At 35.4% G+C, this 20,011-nt stretch overlaps 2 protein-coding genes across 4 annotated transcripts in view; one reads left to right on the forward strand and one right to left on the reverse strand.

The window, feature by feature from the left end:
* IMMP1L (inner mitochondrial membrane peptidase subunit 1) overlaps positions 1 to 1,669 on the reverse strand; it is a 41,857-nt gene extending 40,188 nt beyond the window's left edge. Inside the window, exon 1 of one of the 3 annotated variants that reach the window (XM_016206175.2) lies at positions 1,623 to 1,669. The gene's annotated coding sequence lies outside the window, so the exon portion shown is untranslated. Of the gene's footprint in view, positions 1 to 1,259; positions 1,489 to 1,622 lie in introns of those variants that run through there. The other 2 variants (XM_016206174.2, XM_016206170.2) reach the window with 2 other exon arrangements.
* Positions 1,670 to 1,821: 152 nt separating this feature from the next.
* Positions 1,822 to 20,011, forward strand: part of ELP4 (elongator acetyltransferase complex subunit 4) — a 149,235-nt gene continuing 131,045 nt past the window's right edge. Inside the window, exons 1-3 of the mRNA XM_016206178.2 lie at positions 1,822 to 2,047; positions 9,280 to 9,315; positions 12,330 to 12,451. Coding sequence (XP_016061664.2) covers positions 1,822 to 2,047; positions 9,280 to 9,315; positions 12,330 to 12,451 — 384 coding nt within the window. The remainder of the gene's footprint in view (positions 2,048 to 9,279; positions 9,316 to 12,329; positions 12,452 to 20,011) is intronic.

The raw sequence follows: 20,011 nt of genomic DNA on the forward strand, positions 1-20,011 counted from the left end.
AATTCCTTGGTATGCATATATGTCATGCTTCCCAAATTAAAGATGAAGTTGAAAAACAATTCTTCAGTTCTATTAATAAGGCAAACAAAGCAACACACCATGACCTTTAGAAAACTAAAGGGTAAAGTAAATACAATAGGAGACAAGGAAATACAAAGTAAAAACAACCTATACAAATTCAGTGCTTAACAGCAACAAAAATACCCAAGATGTTTCTATTTGATATCGAACTGCTTTGTCAGTTTTTGTTTCGCTCTTTTTAGTACTTACTCACTACAAGATAAAATTAGTACATATTGTTCAATGTGTTTAAGTGCTATTGTTTTCTAATATGTTAATTTTATCTCCCCAAATTAGAAATTTTTACTTCTGTAGGTCTAAAATAACAAGAGTAGGTCTAAACAGACAGTAAGCACTCAACAGCTATTTACTGCATGATTTAGATTTATGCTGGCAAAAGATTCAAAATGAAAATATCTAAACCTCATCAAGCTTTCCAGTTGATACAAACAGCATGAGTTTGTTTTTGTTTTGTTTTTTGCTGAACATTTTTTAACAAAACAAATAAAATATCCATAAAAACAAAAGACCTCCCCAAATGAAAAACTCCAGTCACTATTTAGCAATACTAACTTTGATTTATCAAACAGAATCTGCCAAAGAGTTTTAATGGGTCACCGAGATTTAAAACCATTCAATGGCAAGAATTGCAATGAGGTTTGGATGTATTTTAAAAGTATCATACATCACTGTCAAAACCAGTCATAACTTTGTAGTACAGGCATGATTTGGGAGTCTTTTTTACTTTAAACTTGTCAATCATTAATGCTTTCAAAAAATCACTTATCCACCACACACGCGCGCGCGCCCGCTGTTTTAAGAAAAATTTTAAATCCAAAGACGCAGCTCTAAATTACATTTTTTCCCCCACACATAAAATTTCTATTCTAATAAGAAAGCTCTCATTTCAGAATTCAGGGGGGTTTTGGAAAGAAACCTCAAGTATTTTGTTATTTGAAGGTGCCTTAACAGCAAACGACAATTAAATGTGTGAACAAGGTTGTCAGAGTAACACTACTCATTCACACCACTTATGGAAAGGGTTTCCAAGTCTTACAGAAGCACTAATTAAAGTTAAAGAAAGCTTCTCACGGGGACTTGTCAGAGAAGTACATTTTGTCATTTGCTCTTTGAATCAGAGGAAAACCAAATCTCCCCAAAGCTCAAGAGTTTCACTCGAAGGGCTAAATTCAACCCACCTGCCACTGACAAACTGGGCTCAGATGCTCAGCAAGCAACTCATTAAGGTGGGTGCCGATTCCTTCAATGTAACACAACCATTCCAAAAAAAAACACAAAAAAGACTTCATGTGGAAGACAGAATGAATATTCAATCAGATATCAGAAGAGAAAGGGGCGGGGAAATGCATCTTTCATCTTCACAGACAAGCCTGGGTGCAACGTCCCATTGGTAGCTGCTGGATATATCGCTCCACCAACCGTTTCTTTAACTCAACGTGAATGAAGACAATCCAAAAGAGAGCGCTGTTGAATATTACCCACCTCTAGCCCCAAAGAACCCCGGAAGGCTCTCACCCAGCACTCGGGTGGCCCTTTCTCACCTGGGTCCCGCAGAAGTTCCCCATCCGCTCCTAGAGCGCACTATTCAGCAATACCCCTTGCGATTGGTTGACTCGAGACGGAAATCTCAGTCCTATTGGTTACAAGAGCTGCAAGGAGGCGGGAGTTTGGGGCTGGTTCTGATTGGCCCGCTGCTTGAGTTCCCAGAGTTCCTATTGGGTCTACGCGGGAAACGCCAAGATGGCGGCAGTGGGGGCCGGTGGTACCGGCCGCGGGAGTGCTGGGTCTATGGCGGCGGCGGCGGCCAGCAAGAACAACGTCACGAGTTTCCAGAGGAGGGGTCCCAGAGCCGGCGGTACCGACAGCGGCGGCTCTCGACTGGTGTCCATCGCAGGCACACGACCATCGGTGCGGAACGGACAGCTGCTGGTATCAACCGGGCTCCCAGCCCTGGACCAGCTCTTAGGTCGGTTTCAGAACTGAGATGTAGGCTCAGCAGAGGGAAGACGTAGGGAGGGGACTTGCCGGGGGAGCCACCCTGACCCCACATCTTTCGGTGGCCCCTCCGCCTTCGGACGTGGAGAGGATAGCCTGGTCTGACAGAGATGGAGGGGAGGCGTGGTTGCAGGGAGACTTCACTAGACCTGGTCTGGTGCCCCCTCCGCCCCCCCTTTTACTCTGGTTCCTGCCCACCAGCGTTTTTCTAGGTTACGGCGGGATCCCTGCGTGCTTTTACCTTGTTCAAGGGGAATTATTAATGTGTGGAGACGGTTTGGCCTTCATCTCTCTAGAGTCCCCTCCAGGTCTCTGCTTACTCCAGGTAGCTCATGGTTTGGATTAACCTGCAAAAGTTTGCATCATTGTGAGACATGGGCTTCGTTAGAAATTGCTGGAAAAAGTAGCTTTCCGTCTTTCACGCCAGGCTGCTTATCTCCGGGTTCTGAATTTTTAAACAAAACACACTGGCTTTAAGGGGATGGATTAAAGGTTTATGTGGATCCCAAGTAGTTACAGCCTGTCGTTGACATTGACAGTCATACTCGGATCGGCCTTAAATACACTTATATATGTTTTTGTTAGATTTTTTTTTCTGTATACTTTGCTTCCCGTATTTATGTTCCAAACGGTATGTTCCAGGGTAGTTCACATTTTAAGGAGAAAAACAAGTGCGGTTCTTAAGCTTTCCTATGTAGTGTCTGGAATCTTTCACGACAAGCCTGCTCTGAATGTGCTTGTTTTATAACCGTCACATTGAAAGGATTGACCGGATTAGATTGGTAGGAGTTGCACTGTTAATAAAGATTGTAAACTAGCGAATTCCTATCTGAATGCTGCTTCATTAAAAATGGTCTGTTTGTATTTCATAACTTTTTAATAGTATGTGATATGTGTCAGTTAAATCTTGTACACTTTCATGAAATATTAGAAATGCCGTTGCTTGTTCTTATATTTCTCTTGACATTTTCTCTCTGTAATTCCTCCAACCCCACCCCCCACTGCCCCAAGCCCACCCTGCAAGGTTTAGTGCAAAGGAAGGTGACAAAGCAAGCAACCTGTGAGAAAGAAGATGGTTTCTTCCCCCTGTTATTTCATGTCCTTAACTGGATCCTGGTTATTTCTACATAAATCTAAGTATTTTTACTTAATTGTTTCAGGTCTGTTGCCTTCCTAAATTGCATGGTACTATCAACAAAAATGATTCGGAATATCTAGTTAGCAAATATTTCTCACCTTTTTTTTTTTTTTTTACCCTTGCAACCTTGGGTGTGATCCTATATTTGAACTTAAAACTTGGAAGCTGTGCTCAAATTTAAGTTCAAATATAGGATCACACCCAAGTGTGATTATATATATAATATATATATGTGGTTATATTTATGTGATTATAGAGAATATATATTAATTCAATGAGAATATGTAATTTCACTCGCTTGATCCTGAAACGCTCCAAACAAAAAGGTCACATTTCTGACTTACACCTTCAGTTCCTCATTAGAAAAATAAAAGGTGCCTAGCACAATGCCTGTCACTTAGTAGATTCTCAGTAAGTTCTTGGTTGAAAAAATAATAATGTAGGAAAAAAATGCCTGGACGAAGAATTTATTAAACATCTAGGCCGAAGCTCTAAGTGACTCAGAGAATAAGTGACATGAACAGAGTGACAAAACCAGTGACAGCCTGGGCTGATCTTTGGGGCTCCAGATTTAGTGCTCTGCAAATGCTACAGCTATTTCAAGTTTTTGAGAACTGTTTTCAAGTGGTTTTAACCATTTATTGGACCTGAAACTAATGATTTAACTGTAGTCCCTTGAAGCACCCATCAAAAGGTAACCCAAAGCAACTTCCTCATGTGTTTCTACAGTGATATAAACTTGAACTGTAATTTCAAAAATTTCCAGGTTTGCTTGGGGGTGAGGACTCTAGTATTTGACTGTAACAAGCTTCTGCTAAATATTAGTGTTCATTAAGGTGATTGAAATAAACATCAGTTTTTGGGTATTTTGAAATATTTTTACTTGTATATAGTTAATTCTTAAAGTGCAAAGAAGTGGAAGTTATAATAGGAGCTACTACATTTGGAATAATAAATATGTGCAGAAGTATTTTAGTTGTTAACCTCTTAATGGCATTTTTGTATTTTGATGTTCTATTTTGTATGGCCCTTTGGAGCAAACCCTTTACATTTGTTTTGCATTAAAACATTATTTGAAAGTGAAACATTTGACTGCTCATGTGTATGTATATATATAGGTATAAGCAATTCAGATTATGTTGTTACTCAAATGTTATTGGACTGGGATTGTGACAAGCTTAATATGACGTATTGATAGGGATGTTATGATATCAGGATGATGAAACTATACTGTGACATTGTGATTGATGCCTAAATATATTCAGTGATTACTGTGTAACAAATACTGTGTTGTTACTGCCATGCAGTGCAGTGACATTTTACACCTGCCACTGTGACATCATTGTAATTTTAAACATAGGTGCAAAGTACACTTAAAAGACATCATACAGGCTAATCAAATGTTAGTCATTTAATGTTATTTTCATATTTCCATTGCTTACTCCAAAAGCAAAGTGTTTTATAAATTTGAGAATTCCCTATATCTGCATCTTTTAGACATGATCTAATCATATTAAATATCTCTGTCCTAGCAACTTAATTTTATTGTTATATATTGATAAACATTTCCCAAGTAGGCTACATTTAAAATTTTTAGATTCTGAGATTTCCTAATCCGGGTTCTCAACCCTGCCCTTCCAGGAGATGTATGTTGTTATTTGATGACACTATACATAAATATTCCATTTTTCTTTTACAAGTTTTTCTAAAGAGAGATTATAGTGGGTAAAAGATTCTAGCAGGATTTCTTTTATCCTAGCATATAAGGTATAGTCTACTTTAGGACCATATTGTCTAACCTGTGGGAATTATTCCCCAGCCTCATCCTTCAAAAAGATATCTGAAGGAAAGGTGACTTCAGGCTTGACTGGGTTAACTTCTTTGCTGTTCAGAACTTATTAAATTTTGATTGTCAAGTGTATGGCAGATAGGGATTTGGGTTAAATAATAGTCCAGGAAGAGTTCCAAAGAAGTTTGATGTAGCTACCATTTTCAACACTGATGTCAAAAAATAAATATTGGTGGGCTTATTTCCTTTGCTCCACTATATCTTAATCTAGAGTGTGGGAGATGTGCATTGAGCTTGGACTCAATAAAATAATCCTGGTTATGATATTTTAGCAACTTTTTCCTTTGTATTATGTAAAATTGTTTCATGTGATTTAATCTACATAACCATTGTCACTGTTCATAGGTTTTTCTGTTTTGATTCTTATATATTTGCCCAGCCAATAATTGTTATAATCAAGAGTTGTCAGGATGTTTTATATTTTATACTCCTACAGAGAGGAGAAAAAATAGACTTTTTGACCTTATTTACCCAAAATTTATAGCTTAATTAGAGATTTGTTTTTGGGAAGTGTGGGAATTGAATATTCTTCCTTTAAAATAATATTTATATAATTTTCTAACTTCACACAGATTTTTTAAAAAGACTTTTCCTCATATTTTAAAAGTCATGAAATAGGAAGATATTGGCACTTAATCACAAGATCTTACATTTTCTCATAGTGTTTTCTAAAGCATTAGATTTTTTTTCTAGTTTTCGGACACAATGCTGTGTCATTTTTAAATGTAAAATTGTGATGAAGTTAATACTTTAGAATATCAAACTTGCAAATCTTCAAGCTTTTAAACTCATGTAATCTTACATGGGGCATAATATTTTACTGCCTGTATTTTTAGTAAGCTGGAGATAAATATACATCTTAAGAGGGTCTAGACGTAAAACCAGGTGTTTATTTACTTAGAGACATGGAGAGTGTCTTGATTTCTGTAAGATACGATTAAAGAGGAGAGGAGGTGGTAAAAACCATTTTACTTCATTGTACATCTAATCATAAAAATAATATGCTTGCTTACTTACATCATACTTACCTATCAAACATTTTAGGGGTCTCTGATTTTAAAGATATATTAAAAGCTAGCTTTGGTTGAATATATTGTCAGAATATCCTGTTGCAATTGGTTGTTTAAGGTGTTAAATTTTTGGTAGGAACATGACTACAAACTTACTCTAGTAACGTCAGCATATCAAGTGAGGTATATCACAATACCTTAGGGGAAATATGAGGTCTTGTCACACTAAAATCAAATTTGGAAGACTAGAGAAACTTTACTGCTATGTGGGTATATATGTATGTGTTAAATCATTTTACCTCACATGCTTAGAATAAAAATTTGATTTAAAAGTAATTAATAAGGTAGATTCATCGTATTCCCCATGACCAACCTTCAAAATGACCAACCTTTACTAGAGCCAAACCTAATTTGAGTCTAGTCAATTTACATAATAGAGAGAAAAAACAAAATTGCATTTTTGTAAGAGAAGTCCTGGTGGGATATTAATTTGGATGATAAAAGTCATTGAAATGTCCCTATTTTGTGTTGTTTTAAGTAATGTTGAAATTCCTAAACATTAGAATTTTAATGTACATGAGATTTTTTAAATTTGAGTGGCATTTTCTGAATTATCAGAAACAGTAGCTTGTGTCATTCTAACAGAAAATTACCTCCTTAGCATAGTCGTTTACTGCTACAGTAATCATCTGTTATAAAGCAACAATATATTTTCAGTGATTTGTTCCAATAAGAAAATAATAACCAGAGTGGTAAAGGTAGCTCTCACTGAGTACCTCTCTGGGCCAGACCCCTGAGCTAGGTATCCTTGATCTGTTAATATCCCACTGTGACTAACATTCACAAAGTATCTTTAAGTCTCTAAGTATTCCTTTACATAAAGCCTCGAAGCTTCGTATAAATTCCTAATTTGAGCAGACATGAACGTAGACCCAGGAAAGTTTAGATAAATTTAAGTCCTTCCTGTAAGAAATGGGTTAAGGAAAGAAAGGCAACTACCTTTCGATAGTACCCACTTAAGACTAGACACTGGAGTCTGTTATGTGCTTATATACCATCTTAAATATACACAGGATGGTGCTTTGGCAGTTAAATGTTTATTTTTGCATGTAAGGGAAAGTAGGGAAGTAAGTAGTAGGAAAGTGTAATTTAAATGTTCAGAATGGATTAAAAAGTCCGTGGTGGATATATGTTTTATATGTAGCACAAACTGTACAATTAAACATTTAGCCTAATCTTGTCCCAAAGAAAACCTTTTTGCTCTGATCTTTTATGGCTGTTAATCTTCATATATATATATTTCAGTTTATGTTAGTCTTTTAGTTTGAAGAACATTTGAAGTTGTCCTATGTATGGCTTTAAATGGTATAATGAAGGAACTTATCCAAATGTGAAATTAAAGTACATATTCTATAACTAATTCATGTAAACATAAAAATATATAAATGTACTAGTTTTTTTAGTTTTTTTTTTTATCAATTTGGGCTCTACTTAGAGTCATACAGTGGCCAAATGTTGCATTGTATACTGTGTGACGTGTATGTTACCAAATTTTAAATTCTTTGAGAGCATAACACTTATGCTACTAATGAAGCAAAAAATATACACTATCAAAGGAACTTTTCATACTAAGATTTTCTGTAAAACATTTGCCACTACAAAACTTTTGGAGGGAAAGCTCTTTATTAGTGTTCTCATGTTTCTTTCACAGTGTTGTGCCCCCCACCCCTGCAAAACTCCAAAGCATTCTAATTACATTGTCTTCAATTGTCCATTGTCCAACAATGCTTAGTAGTTTTTTTTTTTTTCTTTTTTGGGGGGATAATTTGTATTCCATTTATTACAACAGCATGTGTATACATTTGAAGACTATTCAGACATGTATGGGTGCTTGGTGCCCTGGTGGACTCTGGCAGGCCCCCTAGCTGGGTGCCTCAGACCTGGGGACCAGTGTGTTCTCCAACAAGTGAAGTCTTAATATAATCCTGGCTCTTCTCTTGCATGAGCTCCCTTAACACTCCTTGCCAGGCATGTAGTATAAGCCCATTTTGCACATCAGAACACAAAGGCATCAATAGGTGCTTTCACTGCCCAAGACAGGGAGCTAGTGATTAGAGAACATGAGTTAGATCTGTGTGACCTCAAAGCCCATAGTTTTTTGTTTGTTTTTTACTTTTTTATTGAATTTGTTGAGGTGACATTGGTTAATAAAATTATATAGGTTTCAGGTGTACAGTTCTGTAGTACATCATCTGTATATTATATTGTGTGTTCACCACCCCAAGTAAAGTCTCCTTCCATCACCATTTATTCCCCCTTTATTTTCTTCTATCTCTCCCCACCCCCAAGTAGTTCCTTTTTAAATTAAACTCTAAGTACATTACATATTTTTACTTTTAAGTGAACTTGTGTCTGCAACATTAATTACAAGTAATAATACTTTACAGATGTTTTGAAAACAAAATAGTAGTTGAACGTCCTATTTTTTTTAGTGTAGTTCTAGTTTCCTAAAACTTGATTTTAAATTGATTTTTTTATGAATCTATTTGAGTTATATGTTCATGATCATATTATCCTAATTCAGATTTTAAAAGAACATTTTCTGGTAATATTGACAATGTATTTCGTGATTGTGAGTTTTTTGTTTGAAATGACAAATATAATGTTTATTTTAAATTCTAAATATCTTTAGAGCATGTCTAGACCTTGTGTATATTACTCATAATGAAAAAAGAATCAGTTTTAATTACCATTTTTTTCCTCCAAGGCTTATTAAATTCGAGGATAAATATTAAAGTGAAATTTCTGTTATAATAACCATTCTTTTCTTTGTTGTACTTCTGTAGTAGTTAAGTTACTGTGTACACTGAGGTCTTGGCTATTGAGTTAATTTATTAGCAAGTGCTAAATACAAGGTTATTGAAATGCTTAACCACAGTCATGTCGAATGCTGCATGTCCTATCACAGGAGAATGGAGGATAGTACAGTATACTGCGAAAGTAATTGTAATGTGTAGTGTGTAATTACATGTAGTATGTAATTATTTCATAATAGCACCTTAAGCAAAGTATTGCAAAGGTGATTAAAATGTTGTTTTCAACAGCAGTTTTAAAGTTATGGGAAACCTGTCCTTGCTCAAGCCTAACTTTTATGCTAAAAGTAATGTGGAAATGTAGATTAATTTTCTTCTTGGTTTTGTTTCCAGGTGGAGGTTTGGCTGTTGGAACAGTTCTTCTAATCGGTTCGTATAGCACATATATTTGCTCTTCCCAACCAGTTTTCTGCTGTGCGTAATGATTTTATGGGTTTTCCAATTCTGAAATGAAGTCTTTAACTCTCTGCAGGAGTTAAGGTAAATTGGAGAGGAATTGCCTTAAGTTATGATTTAAAGTCAAACCTTGATCTGAACTTGAAATGCATTAGGCAAGTGTATCTGATAATGTAGCTCTTTTAACTTAGAAATGTTCACGGCGCATTGTGCTCCATTTTTAAAGAGAGGACTAAAGTGCATGCCAGTTCGTGTTCCTGGAGAATCTCGTATTTAGAGTGGGATTGGCAGAGCGATTAATTTGAGAAGCTGATGTGCAAATAAGTTCATTGTACATATCTCAGATTTTTTCCTTATTATTGAAAGGTAACAAACTGATGCATCATATTTTTATTTATCTTTGAAGGTATAATGGTTTTTATTTAAATATACATTCATAATACTACTTGCTGTATTTTTTAGTTTAGAGAAGCTTGGGATTGACATAATGTTGGCAGTTACATAATCAAAGCTCCCATCTAGCCACCAATCACTTGTCCATAATCCTTGACAGATATTAAATGCCATTTGAGTACAGATTACCTAGTTTAAGGGACTCATTATTTCACAAAGCAATGTTTGTTGTTGAAAATACTATGATTTATTAGAAAGTTCCTTTTATTAGTGTTTAGTCCATTTACGTATAACAGATTTTTTTTTTAATATATCTTTATTGATTTCAGATAGAGGAAAGGAGAGGGAGAGAGAGAGATAGAAACATCAATGATGAGAGAGTCATTGATCGGCTGCCTTCTGCACGGCCCTGACTGGGGATCGAGCCCGCAACCTGGGCATGTGCCCTGACAGGGAATCGAACCATGATCACTTGGATCCTAGGTCCATGCTCAACCGCTGAGCCACGCCCGGCCAGGCATGTAACAGATTTCTTTGTTCCTAGTTTTGCCCTCTGACATAATACAAAATTAATCTACCTACTCTTTCACATGATGCTCTTAAAATATTTGAAAAGAACCGTTTTATCACGTCAAATCTTCTCCAAACTAAATAGACATAGTTTCTTAAACTGGTTTTTATGTATCTTGGTTTTCACCCTGGTTTTTCCTCACGTCCTACCTAGTCTGGCATTGTCTCTTCAGCTGACCCCAGAACTGAATACAGTGTTCCACATTCAGAATGACCTATGCTAGAATTCTAGGAATGGTGATATCTGTCGCATTTTTTAAAATTTATCTATTAGTAAATGGAGAAGTATTTAAGGACTTTATGGAAAAAATAATTTACAGTTTTTATATAAATAAGTAAATACATAAAGTACAAAAGGATATATGGAAAAAAATAAGTTGTCTTTTTAGTTCCTCAGTCCCCATACCCAGAGACAATACTGCTCTGGTAGCCCATCCAAATATTTCTACATAAGAAAGATACTTGAAAGCATTCAGCACCTTTGCTTTTTCCACTTAATACATCATAGAGAAAAGTCTGTGTGCATTCATATAGGCATATTTTATTATTCTTAATGGTGGCATAGGATTTCATTGTATGGATATTACTAATATTGTACAAGTCTTGTATATACATGTGTAAACATACAGATGATTAGAAAGCCAGTGTTCACTTTGAGAGGGGTCTCAGTGGAATGATAGGAGCAGCTCATTTGGACTTGGATGTAAGGAAAAAGTGGTGCTCCTGTTCTTTCAATCCTCTAGGCTTCATTCTACCCTGGGGGGCCTAATGAACAGGTGTCATTCCATTTCCATATGGTCAGCCTATCAATATTTGAGGACAGCTCCCTTGCATTCCTTAGGTCTCTTTTTCTTCAAGCTAAATATCTCATTTCTCATGCTTTCAAGTCCTGGGCCTTCCTGGTCACCATTCTGAAGATACTTTAGTTTGTGTAAATACCCAAAGGAAGTATATTATTGTCAGCCTGTTCGACTGCTGGAATAGATGAAGACGATCATCTCTTTCAGCCTAGGAATTAGACTATTCTTTCCGGCCAGAACTACATTTGTGTTTTGGCAGTTCTGTGGCGTCATTATCATTTTTGCTTGCCCAGTGTTATGGGGATTCACTAAATAGATTAATTAAATGCTTATTATACAACTTCAAAATTTGTTTCACAAAATTGGTAATTTTCAGCTTGAAGAGCATAGTTTTTTTGCTAATCCCTAAATAGGTGATGTTCCTCCTCTTAGTTTTTTGTGCTTCATAGGAGTCTTTGGAAAAATAGAGTTGATAACTATTATAGAGTATGTGTGTGTGCATGTGCGTGTGTGTGTGTTATGATAGGGTGTGCTTTCAGCAAACTACAGTAGATCTGGCTGATTTACAAGACAAGGATGGATTCTTTTTTCCTTAATTAATTCTACAAATATTTACTAGATGTATACTGTGTGCCCAATACTGGGGTTATACCAATAAGAAGCATTCTCTGCCATGAGGATCTTGTAGCTTGGTGGTGAAATTTCAGTAATGTGTAAATTTAGTAACTCTATCAAATTATAATCTTTAATTTTGAGTTATTATTGAATTTCAAACCCAAAACCAAACTGTAGGAATAATACTCTTTACAAATATTATAAATAGTAATCATCAGGCTACATACACTAAGTACTTAATTATTGTGACATGAAAGAAATGAGGTGTGAGACTGCCAAATGGTTGGTAGGTAATAATGGCCACGTTAGAGGTGCAGGGCCTGAGAAAAAGAATTTCTGATGTCTGAAATAATCAGACCTAACCCTGTAAGCTTCCCGGCTGGCGGAGGCGGTGTGGTAGGTGGAGGTGACGCTGAGAGGCGGGAAGCTCTGGTAAAGTGCCTCCTTCCGCTGGTGTCAGGAGCAGCCTCTCGGCCGGTCTCGCTGTTCCTTAGGGAAACACCGCTGTTGCCCCACCTGAGATACTTGTTTTAAAGAGAGAGGTTACAGAAACCCGAGTGTGCGTGGTACTTGTAGGAGTCTGACCATGATTTTTTGTCTTTTTTACAGAAGAGGATAAGTATGATATTTACTCGCCTTTGCTCTTCAAGTACTTCCTGGCAGAGGGAGCCATCAGTGGGCACACTTTGCTGGTCGCGTCTGCAAAAGAAGAGCCTGCTGACATTTTACAGGTACAGGATAGAGTGTATTCTATATGTTCAATATTGCATTTTGAACATTTTATGAAAAAATCTTGTTTATATGTATAAACAAGATAAAAACTGTGTTTAAATGCACTAATGGGACCATACGTGCATTTTTTTTCTCTTAAAGAAAAGGATCACATTTATTTAAGCATATAATTTCTTTTTTAAGAAAGAATAGTTTATTGATCCCGAGAAAGGGAGAAACATTGATGTGAGAGCAAAGCATCAGTTGGCTGCCTGCTGCATGCCCCCTGCCAGAGATCAAGTCCCCCCCCCCATGTGCCTAAACAGAAGCGCAACCCAAACCTTTAGGTCCACAGGCTGACACCCAACCAGCTGAGCCACACAGGCGAGGGTGGTATCTCTCTGAGAAGAATAAACAGGATGTTTTTGTAGTTTAAAATGAGATGTTGAATACTAGTGTGGATAAGTAGATTTTTCTGCAGAGTATTCAGTCAGGAATTCAGGTGCCCAACTCAGTTAGAATTATACTTACAACTTTGTTTATGTCAAACAGGCCAACGATGAATGATCAAAACCAAGGCATTAACAATGTTTAGAGATACAGTATGGGGGAAACTGTTATAACTGCTTACTTTTAATTTTATGATTGGGGATTTCTGGAAGCTATAACCGAGGCAGATATTGCTGGTACAAGGAAGGGAGAAGCACAACCTTACAGACCACAGTTATCTTAGAACTGTGTATAGTTAAAAAACAAGTGAGGGATAAAAGGCCTCACCAGCTGCCTAATATATATAACCACCCAGCAACTCATCCATCATCCTCTGAAAACATATTCATGCTTCTTGTAGTCAAGCTCCCTCAGGAAGTCAGCATTGAGATGTAATACTGAAAAATTACACCCCTTAGAAAATCCTATAGAACAGTGTACGTGATGTTAAAGCTTTTAAACACATGTGGTAAGTATTTTAAGTTAACTTTTTTATCTAAAAGAATTTTCTTGATCATCTCAAATACAGTGATAAGTACCCTCCATGAAAACTTTTTATGGAATGTTTTCTAAAATATCAGTAATTACATTTTTATGTTAAAATATTTAAACATTTATCAGATAGGCTGATTTTTTTTTTTTATGAAATAAAAGATTATATACACAAGCATGCACACCCAAACATTTCCTTAGAACTTAAAAATCCTAAGATTTTTTTATATCTTTTTCATAATTTTAACAATTTGATGTTGTGTGTTAATATTTATAGAATTAAAGTAAAATGATTTTTAGAAGTAAATTTAAATGGTATTTCATGACATACTAAAGTCAGTTTTAAAACTTACTTTGAATATTTTTTAATGATGGCATGCCAAATAGACAATATTCATTCAGGAAGAGATATCTAATATCTAGAACAAAGGGTTAATTTTTATTTTTTTATTGAATTTGTTGGGGTGACATTGGTTAATAAAGTTATATAGGTTTCTCGTGTACAGTTCTATAATACATCACCTGTGTATTGCATTGTGTGTTCACCACCCCAAGTCAAGTTTCCTTCCATCACCTTTTATTCCCCCCTTGCCCTCTCCTACCTCCTCACACTTCCCTTTCCTTCTGGTAATCTCCATACTATTGTCTGCATCTATGAGTTTTCTTTTGTCGTTGTTGTTGTGTGTGTGTTTTGCTTAATTCCTTCACTTTTTCACCCAGCCCCCCAACCCTCCTCACCTCCGACAGCTGTCAGTCTGTTCTCTGTATCTATGAGTCCGTTTCTATTTTGTTCATTAGATTCCACATATAAGGGAAATCATATGGCGCTTGTCTTTCTCTGACTGGCTTATTTCACTTAGCATAATACTCTCCAGGTCCAACCATGCTGTCGCAAAGGGTAAGATTTCCATCTTTTTTTATGGCTGAGTAGTATTCCATTGTGTAAATGTACCACAGCTTGTTTTTCCACTCATCTACTGATGGGCAGTTGGGTTGCTTCCATAGCTTGGCTATTATAAATAATACTTCAGCGAGCATAGGGGTACATCTATTCTTTTGAATTAATTATTTGGGCTTCTTTGGATGTATTTCCAGAAGTGGAATCACTGGGTCATAAGGCAGTTCCATTTTTAATTTTTTGAGGTATCTCCATACTGCTCTCCCAGTCTGCATTCCCAACAGTGCACGAGGGCTCCCTTTCTCCACACCCTCGCCAACACTTGTTTGTTTTTTTATTGATGGCAGCCATTCTGACAGCTATGAGGTGATATCTCTATGTGGTTTTAATTTGCCTTTCTCTAATGATTAGTGATGTTGAGCATCTTTTCATATGTCTATTGGCCATCTGTATATCCCGTTCGACACTACACACTGTTCAACAACAGCCCCAGTTAAAACAAAGTAGGAGGCTAGAATTATTTTAAGGAGCTTAAAAGTTGTATTTTTTTAATATATACCCAGGATAAGACATGCTTACCAGCAGAAATGCCATAACTACATTGATATTTACTAAAAGCTGACAGAATATAATAAATTTTAACATCAAACGTATTAGTAAATAAATAATTCAAATTTAAAATCAATTATGTTAAAACTTCTTGTATTTAATATAGAGAAAATATTTCATAATTGAAAATGAATTACTTTATAATAACCCATAAGTCGTGGAATAAGTAACAGTTCATTTAAAATGAACCATTTCGTATGTGATGAATTAGTATAGCAACAAGATATTTAGTAATGAAGTGTGAACTTTAAGACTAGCATCTTCAGAATTCTTTTTGTGAACTTTAAATTTGTACCTGAAAGTTAAAGTTCTGTCTTAATCATTTGAAACAGCATTTTACATCCCAAAATACCAACCTTTTACCCAAATATCGAACTCATTTGCTAAGATTGTATTTGTTGTACCAGGTGTGTTTTGCTTTACTGGATTCTTTGGTTATAAATGAGATCAGAGATACCAGTTGATTTAGAATTAGATGTAGCGATATTAGTTGATAAACAATGTAAAGTTTGAATTCCTATTTAAAAAGTTTGTTTTCCTTCTTTCAATTTGGTGTCAGGATTAAGTCTGTGTTTGCTCTCCATCTGCTATTTACTGATCATGGAACAAAAATTAGAATTCTGAATCGAGTCTGTGGTCGCCTGTTTGCTCTTGGCACATTATAGTACAGACTGGTCTTTCTGAGTAAATAGAATACAGAAATACCTCAGATCTATTTTGTTTTTCTTGTTCTGCCAAAAATTGAAATAGCTATAAGAGTGAAGTTAAAGAAATACCCCTTGGTTGGCCAAATATCTTTTTGAACAATTTTTTATTATACTCATCTCCAAAGTTGAGGTTTTAATACATCGTGTTATAAATAATTAAAAATTGTGCTTTGGTCCTTCTATCATTCTATTTTGCATGTTCAGTAACATAACACATTTTCCCACACATTTTTACTTTTTCTAGTCTATATAATGTTCGTTGTATTTCCTATCAAAACTATTTTGTCTCTGTATATCCTTTGTCCATAGTATAAGGACAAATACGAGACAAGCCCTCGGAAGGCAGAGCTGTAATCAGTATATGGTCCCTTCATTTCTTTGTCAACATTTTATTCAGAAAATTATCAGACTATAGGTTTTTCAGTGCTTATGACTCTGAAGTGCTAGTTGAGCCAGAAATTTGCTGTTTGACCCCAGGGTTTCACTCTTTTCTACCCCCTCGCTACTTATGAGAGCTTATTTAAAATTCTAAGTCCTCCTCTGGCAGCACAGTTAGAGCTTCTTTGGCAAACTAAAAAGACTAAGAAAAAACATGCAAAGGCTCAGTACTGCTTCCAGTGACCTACATTTGTAGCCAGCTTTTAAAAGATGGCGTGTGCCTTATTTTCCAACAAGGAAATGAAAGATAAGACAAAAATATAAAGGAAAATAAACCCAACTCTCTGTCACTAGCCTGTGAGAATCATTTCTGATATAATGTTAAAATAAACACACATTTGTATTTGATGTTTGTGTATCAACCAACAAAAGAAAGGAGTTTTGTGTGCAGAAACATAGCCCAAGTCATAGCAAAAATGCCATACTCTGTAATATTTATCCTCAAGAAGCAGAAACATATTTGGGATCTGGGCTTAGATTTTAATTTCTGTGTTGCTACTTAATTAGTGGCAGGACCTGGTACAAGTCACTTAACCCTTCATTCTAAAATAGGGGTAATGAGCCACACAAGGCCAGAATTGGGAATATTAGAACTGGAGTTCATTTTTCTTTTGAATACTTTTATAAAAAATATATTTAATAAAAGTATTCAGTCCTTTTGGGAGGGATACATGACTTGAGTCATTAAAAGTAAAAGGAAATACTTTTCATCAGCTCCCCAAGTTAACATAGTACCCCTGTAAGTGAGATGTGAAAGGATACCATGAAAAGAGGAAGGCAGCACCCCGTTAAGGGTCCGAGATTAAGCAGACAGTCTGTGAAGATTTCTCATGTACAGAAGGATAACTTTACGGTGCGACAACCCCAAAGAAGACAGGACTACCTCTGCTGCTGGTGTTAGGTGATTCTTTCAATAGCCAGCCTTTCTTTCCTGAAATTTTAAGTTTTCTTCACAAAAAACAATAAGCAGTTGCAGAAAAGTGGCCTTAGTTCACCATATCTATCTTCTGATATTCTGGAATGTTAGTGAAATCAGAGGCGTTTGAAATGTGCTTACATTTTTGTAAAATATTCTTATTACAGGGTATGTGTGTGTGTGTCTAAAAACCTGTGCTAGATTTCAGAAACAAGGTAGACAGTATTAAACTGAAGGTGAATTGGAAGTAGAAAGTAGAGCTGAGTCTATGAAGTGAAACTTCTTACCTTTATATTCTTAAAACAGATTATAACATACAGAGTGCTATACAATTAAAGAAAATCTGTTTTATGCCTTTATTTAGTACTCAGTGAGCATCAATTTTGCTCTATTAACCAAATGTACTGCAGAATATAATTTTCAAATTTAATAAAAATAGAGTGGCATCTAGCTTCGTTTAGTACCCCAAAAATGTTTGTGACATTTTCCACAAACTGGGTTTATTCTGGAAAAATAAAAGAATATGACATTGAACAAATAAAGCCAGTCACTTATGTGTTCCTGAGCTAGGGATTTAACTGATCTGGACCTCTTAAATAAAGATAAATGCCTAATTTATTCCTCATTGAGTTTTCTTTGACAGCAGATATCCCTGGAACTTTAGAATATATCTTTTCCATCAATGTAAAAATTTTATGACCTCAGTTTAATAAATATAAATTATCACTATCCTAACTTTTAAAATAATTATATTTAGAAATGTTTTAGTTATATCAGGTTTTTATAAATTAATTTAGTTTATATTCAGTAGGAGCACTTAATACTTAAAGGAATTTTGTAAGAATCCTATGCCAACATAAGAACCCTTCTGTAACTCAGATTTTATTGCATGACCTGTTTATTTAATATAGATTTTCATATGTTATATTTTCTTAAAAACAGGTTAACATAAACCCTTATATAGTAAACACTTACTAAAGAGGATTATTGCACATGATCTTACTAACTAAACCTGCTAATACCAGTGATTTAGTGGATAATTTTCATCTACTCAAAATCTATGACTTTTAAAAATGCTTTTATGTCGCATCAGCTGTACACCCAGATTTCTGACATACTCCATGCCATCTACATTTCCGAATGCTTTTGAAAACTGAAGTCACCTCTTCCACATATACTTCTAAATATTTAACTGAAGGTAATGTGGAGGGCATACTTTTAAATATATGGATACTCAGGTTGGATATTTGGCGTATTTTGTATTTACATTATAATAAATATCTTTAGATATTTTTCTCTTTCAGAAAATAAATGCCCCCCAAAAAAACCCTCAAAATCAACAAAGTAATATACTTACTGATACAATATAATATACTTACTGATACATGGATAATGCGTAAGTAGTATTAATTATATAGTTACCGAAACCTGCAAAGATCAAAAGATTTTATTTTTAAGAAGGATTTCTCATGCTGCATGGATTCTGTTGCTCCATAATAGCTCAGTAGTAGTTCTGCTGAATTGTGAAATAGCTTAGAGAGGAGTGTGATGCCCATCGCTGGTGTAATGCATTGGTAATTAAGAGGGTGGGAGGTTAAGCTTCATTAACTGCTGAGGGATTGTATCTTGGGTTTTATTATGCCCTAGAGAACATAAAAAGTGAGAAGGGTCAAACTGTTGGAATCAGATTTTGCTTGTGCATCTGCCAAAACAAAGACCGCAAAATAATATAGTAGTAAGCGCAGAATGGCTTGAATTGAAAAGGGAAGAAATATATTTCTGATGAAAAAATAAATATACTTACTTTAGGTATATGTGGCATTGGAAGTTTGTAATAATTAGGTTTCATATGGATTTTTTAAGTAGAATAAACAGTTCTTTTTGTCTGAAGGTAGTGCCAATTTCTTTTTCATGTTAATTTTCTAACCTGATTCATTTGATTAAAAGAGGGAGAGAAATTTTATACTTTCCAGCCTATCTTCTGTATAGAATTTCTGAAGCCTGCTTTTTTCTTTTTATTTATTCCTGATCCTTGCTACCCAATACATGGGGACTGTAAGCACCACATCGCAGGAAAGAACCAAAAAACTGATATTCTTTCATTTAGAAAACAAGAATATACCAACAATACAGTGTGTTCTATTGCAACAAATGTTATATTGAATAACCCAGGGGTTAGCAGACTTTTCTTTAAAGGACTAGACAGTAAATATTTTTGGCTTTTCAGGCCATATGGTCTCTGTTGCAACTACTCAGCTCTGCTGTTGTATCACTAAAGCAGCCATAGATACTCCCTAGACAAAATGGTCATGACTGTGTCCCAGTACAACTTTATTTACAAAACAGGTAGCTGGTTGACTTTGACCTACTGGCCATAGTTTGCTGGCCCCTGGAGTACCCCAGAGCCACTAAGATGTTCTCCTTTTCTGTTTTCTGAACTGTTGTTATTCTTTCCCTATTGAGTTGCCTTAGTGCCAATGTTGAAAGTCTATTAAATGAATATGTGGGTGTCTTTCTCAGCTTTCTTTTCTGTTCCATTGAACCGTGTGTCTATCTTATGTGGACTTCATTTTTCTACTGTTGTAGTGTCTGAAATCAGGTATTTTTAAGTCCTCCAACTTTTTTCTTTTGCAGACTTGTTTTTATTATTATGGGCTTTTACATTTTCATATAAATTTTAGATTCAGCTGTCAGTTTAGATGAAGTTTGCTAGAACTGTTCTTCTTCCTCTGTTGTTTTTTCTCTCTGTTCTTTGTTCTTGATAGTCTCTGTTACTCTCAAAATTAATCAATCTCTGGTCTACTCTTCTTGTCTTCTCTATATATTGTTATGAACTCATTTTTCTTTGTTCTTGTTACAGTTATTTCAATGGCTTTTTGTTTGTAATGAATTAATTTGTAATCCTTGATAAGATAAATTATCCTTTTTATTTCTATCAAGTAAATATTTTTGGGGTACCCAATTGAACAAGTTACTCTTTTAAGCAAAGGTAACAGCAATAATAAAGGCTTGGAGGTAGAAATCTCAGGAC

The sequence above is a fragment of the Miniopterus natalensis genome, chromosome 11 (assembly GCF_054644295.1).
Source record: "Miniopterus natalensis isolate mMinNat1 chromosome 11, mMinNat1.hap1, whole genome shotgun sequence".
NCBI classification, from domain to species: domain Eukaryota; kingdom Metazoa; phylum Chordata; class Mammalia; order Chiroptera; family Miniopteridae; genus Miniopterus; species Miniopterus natalensis.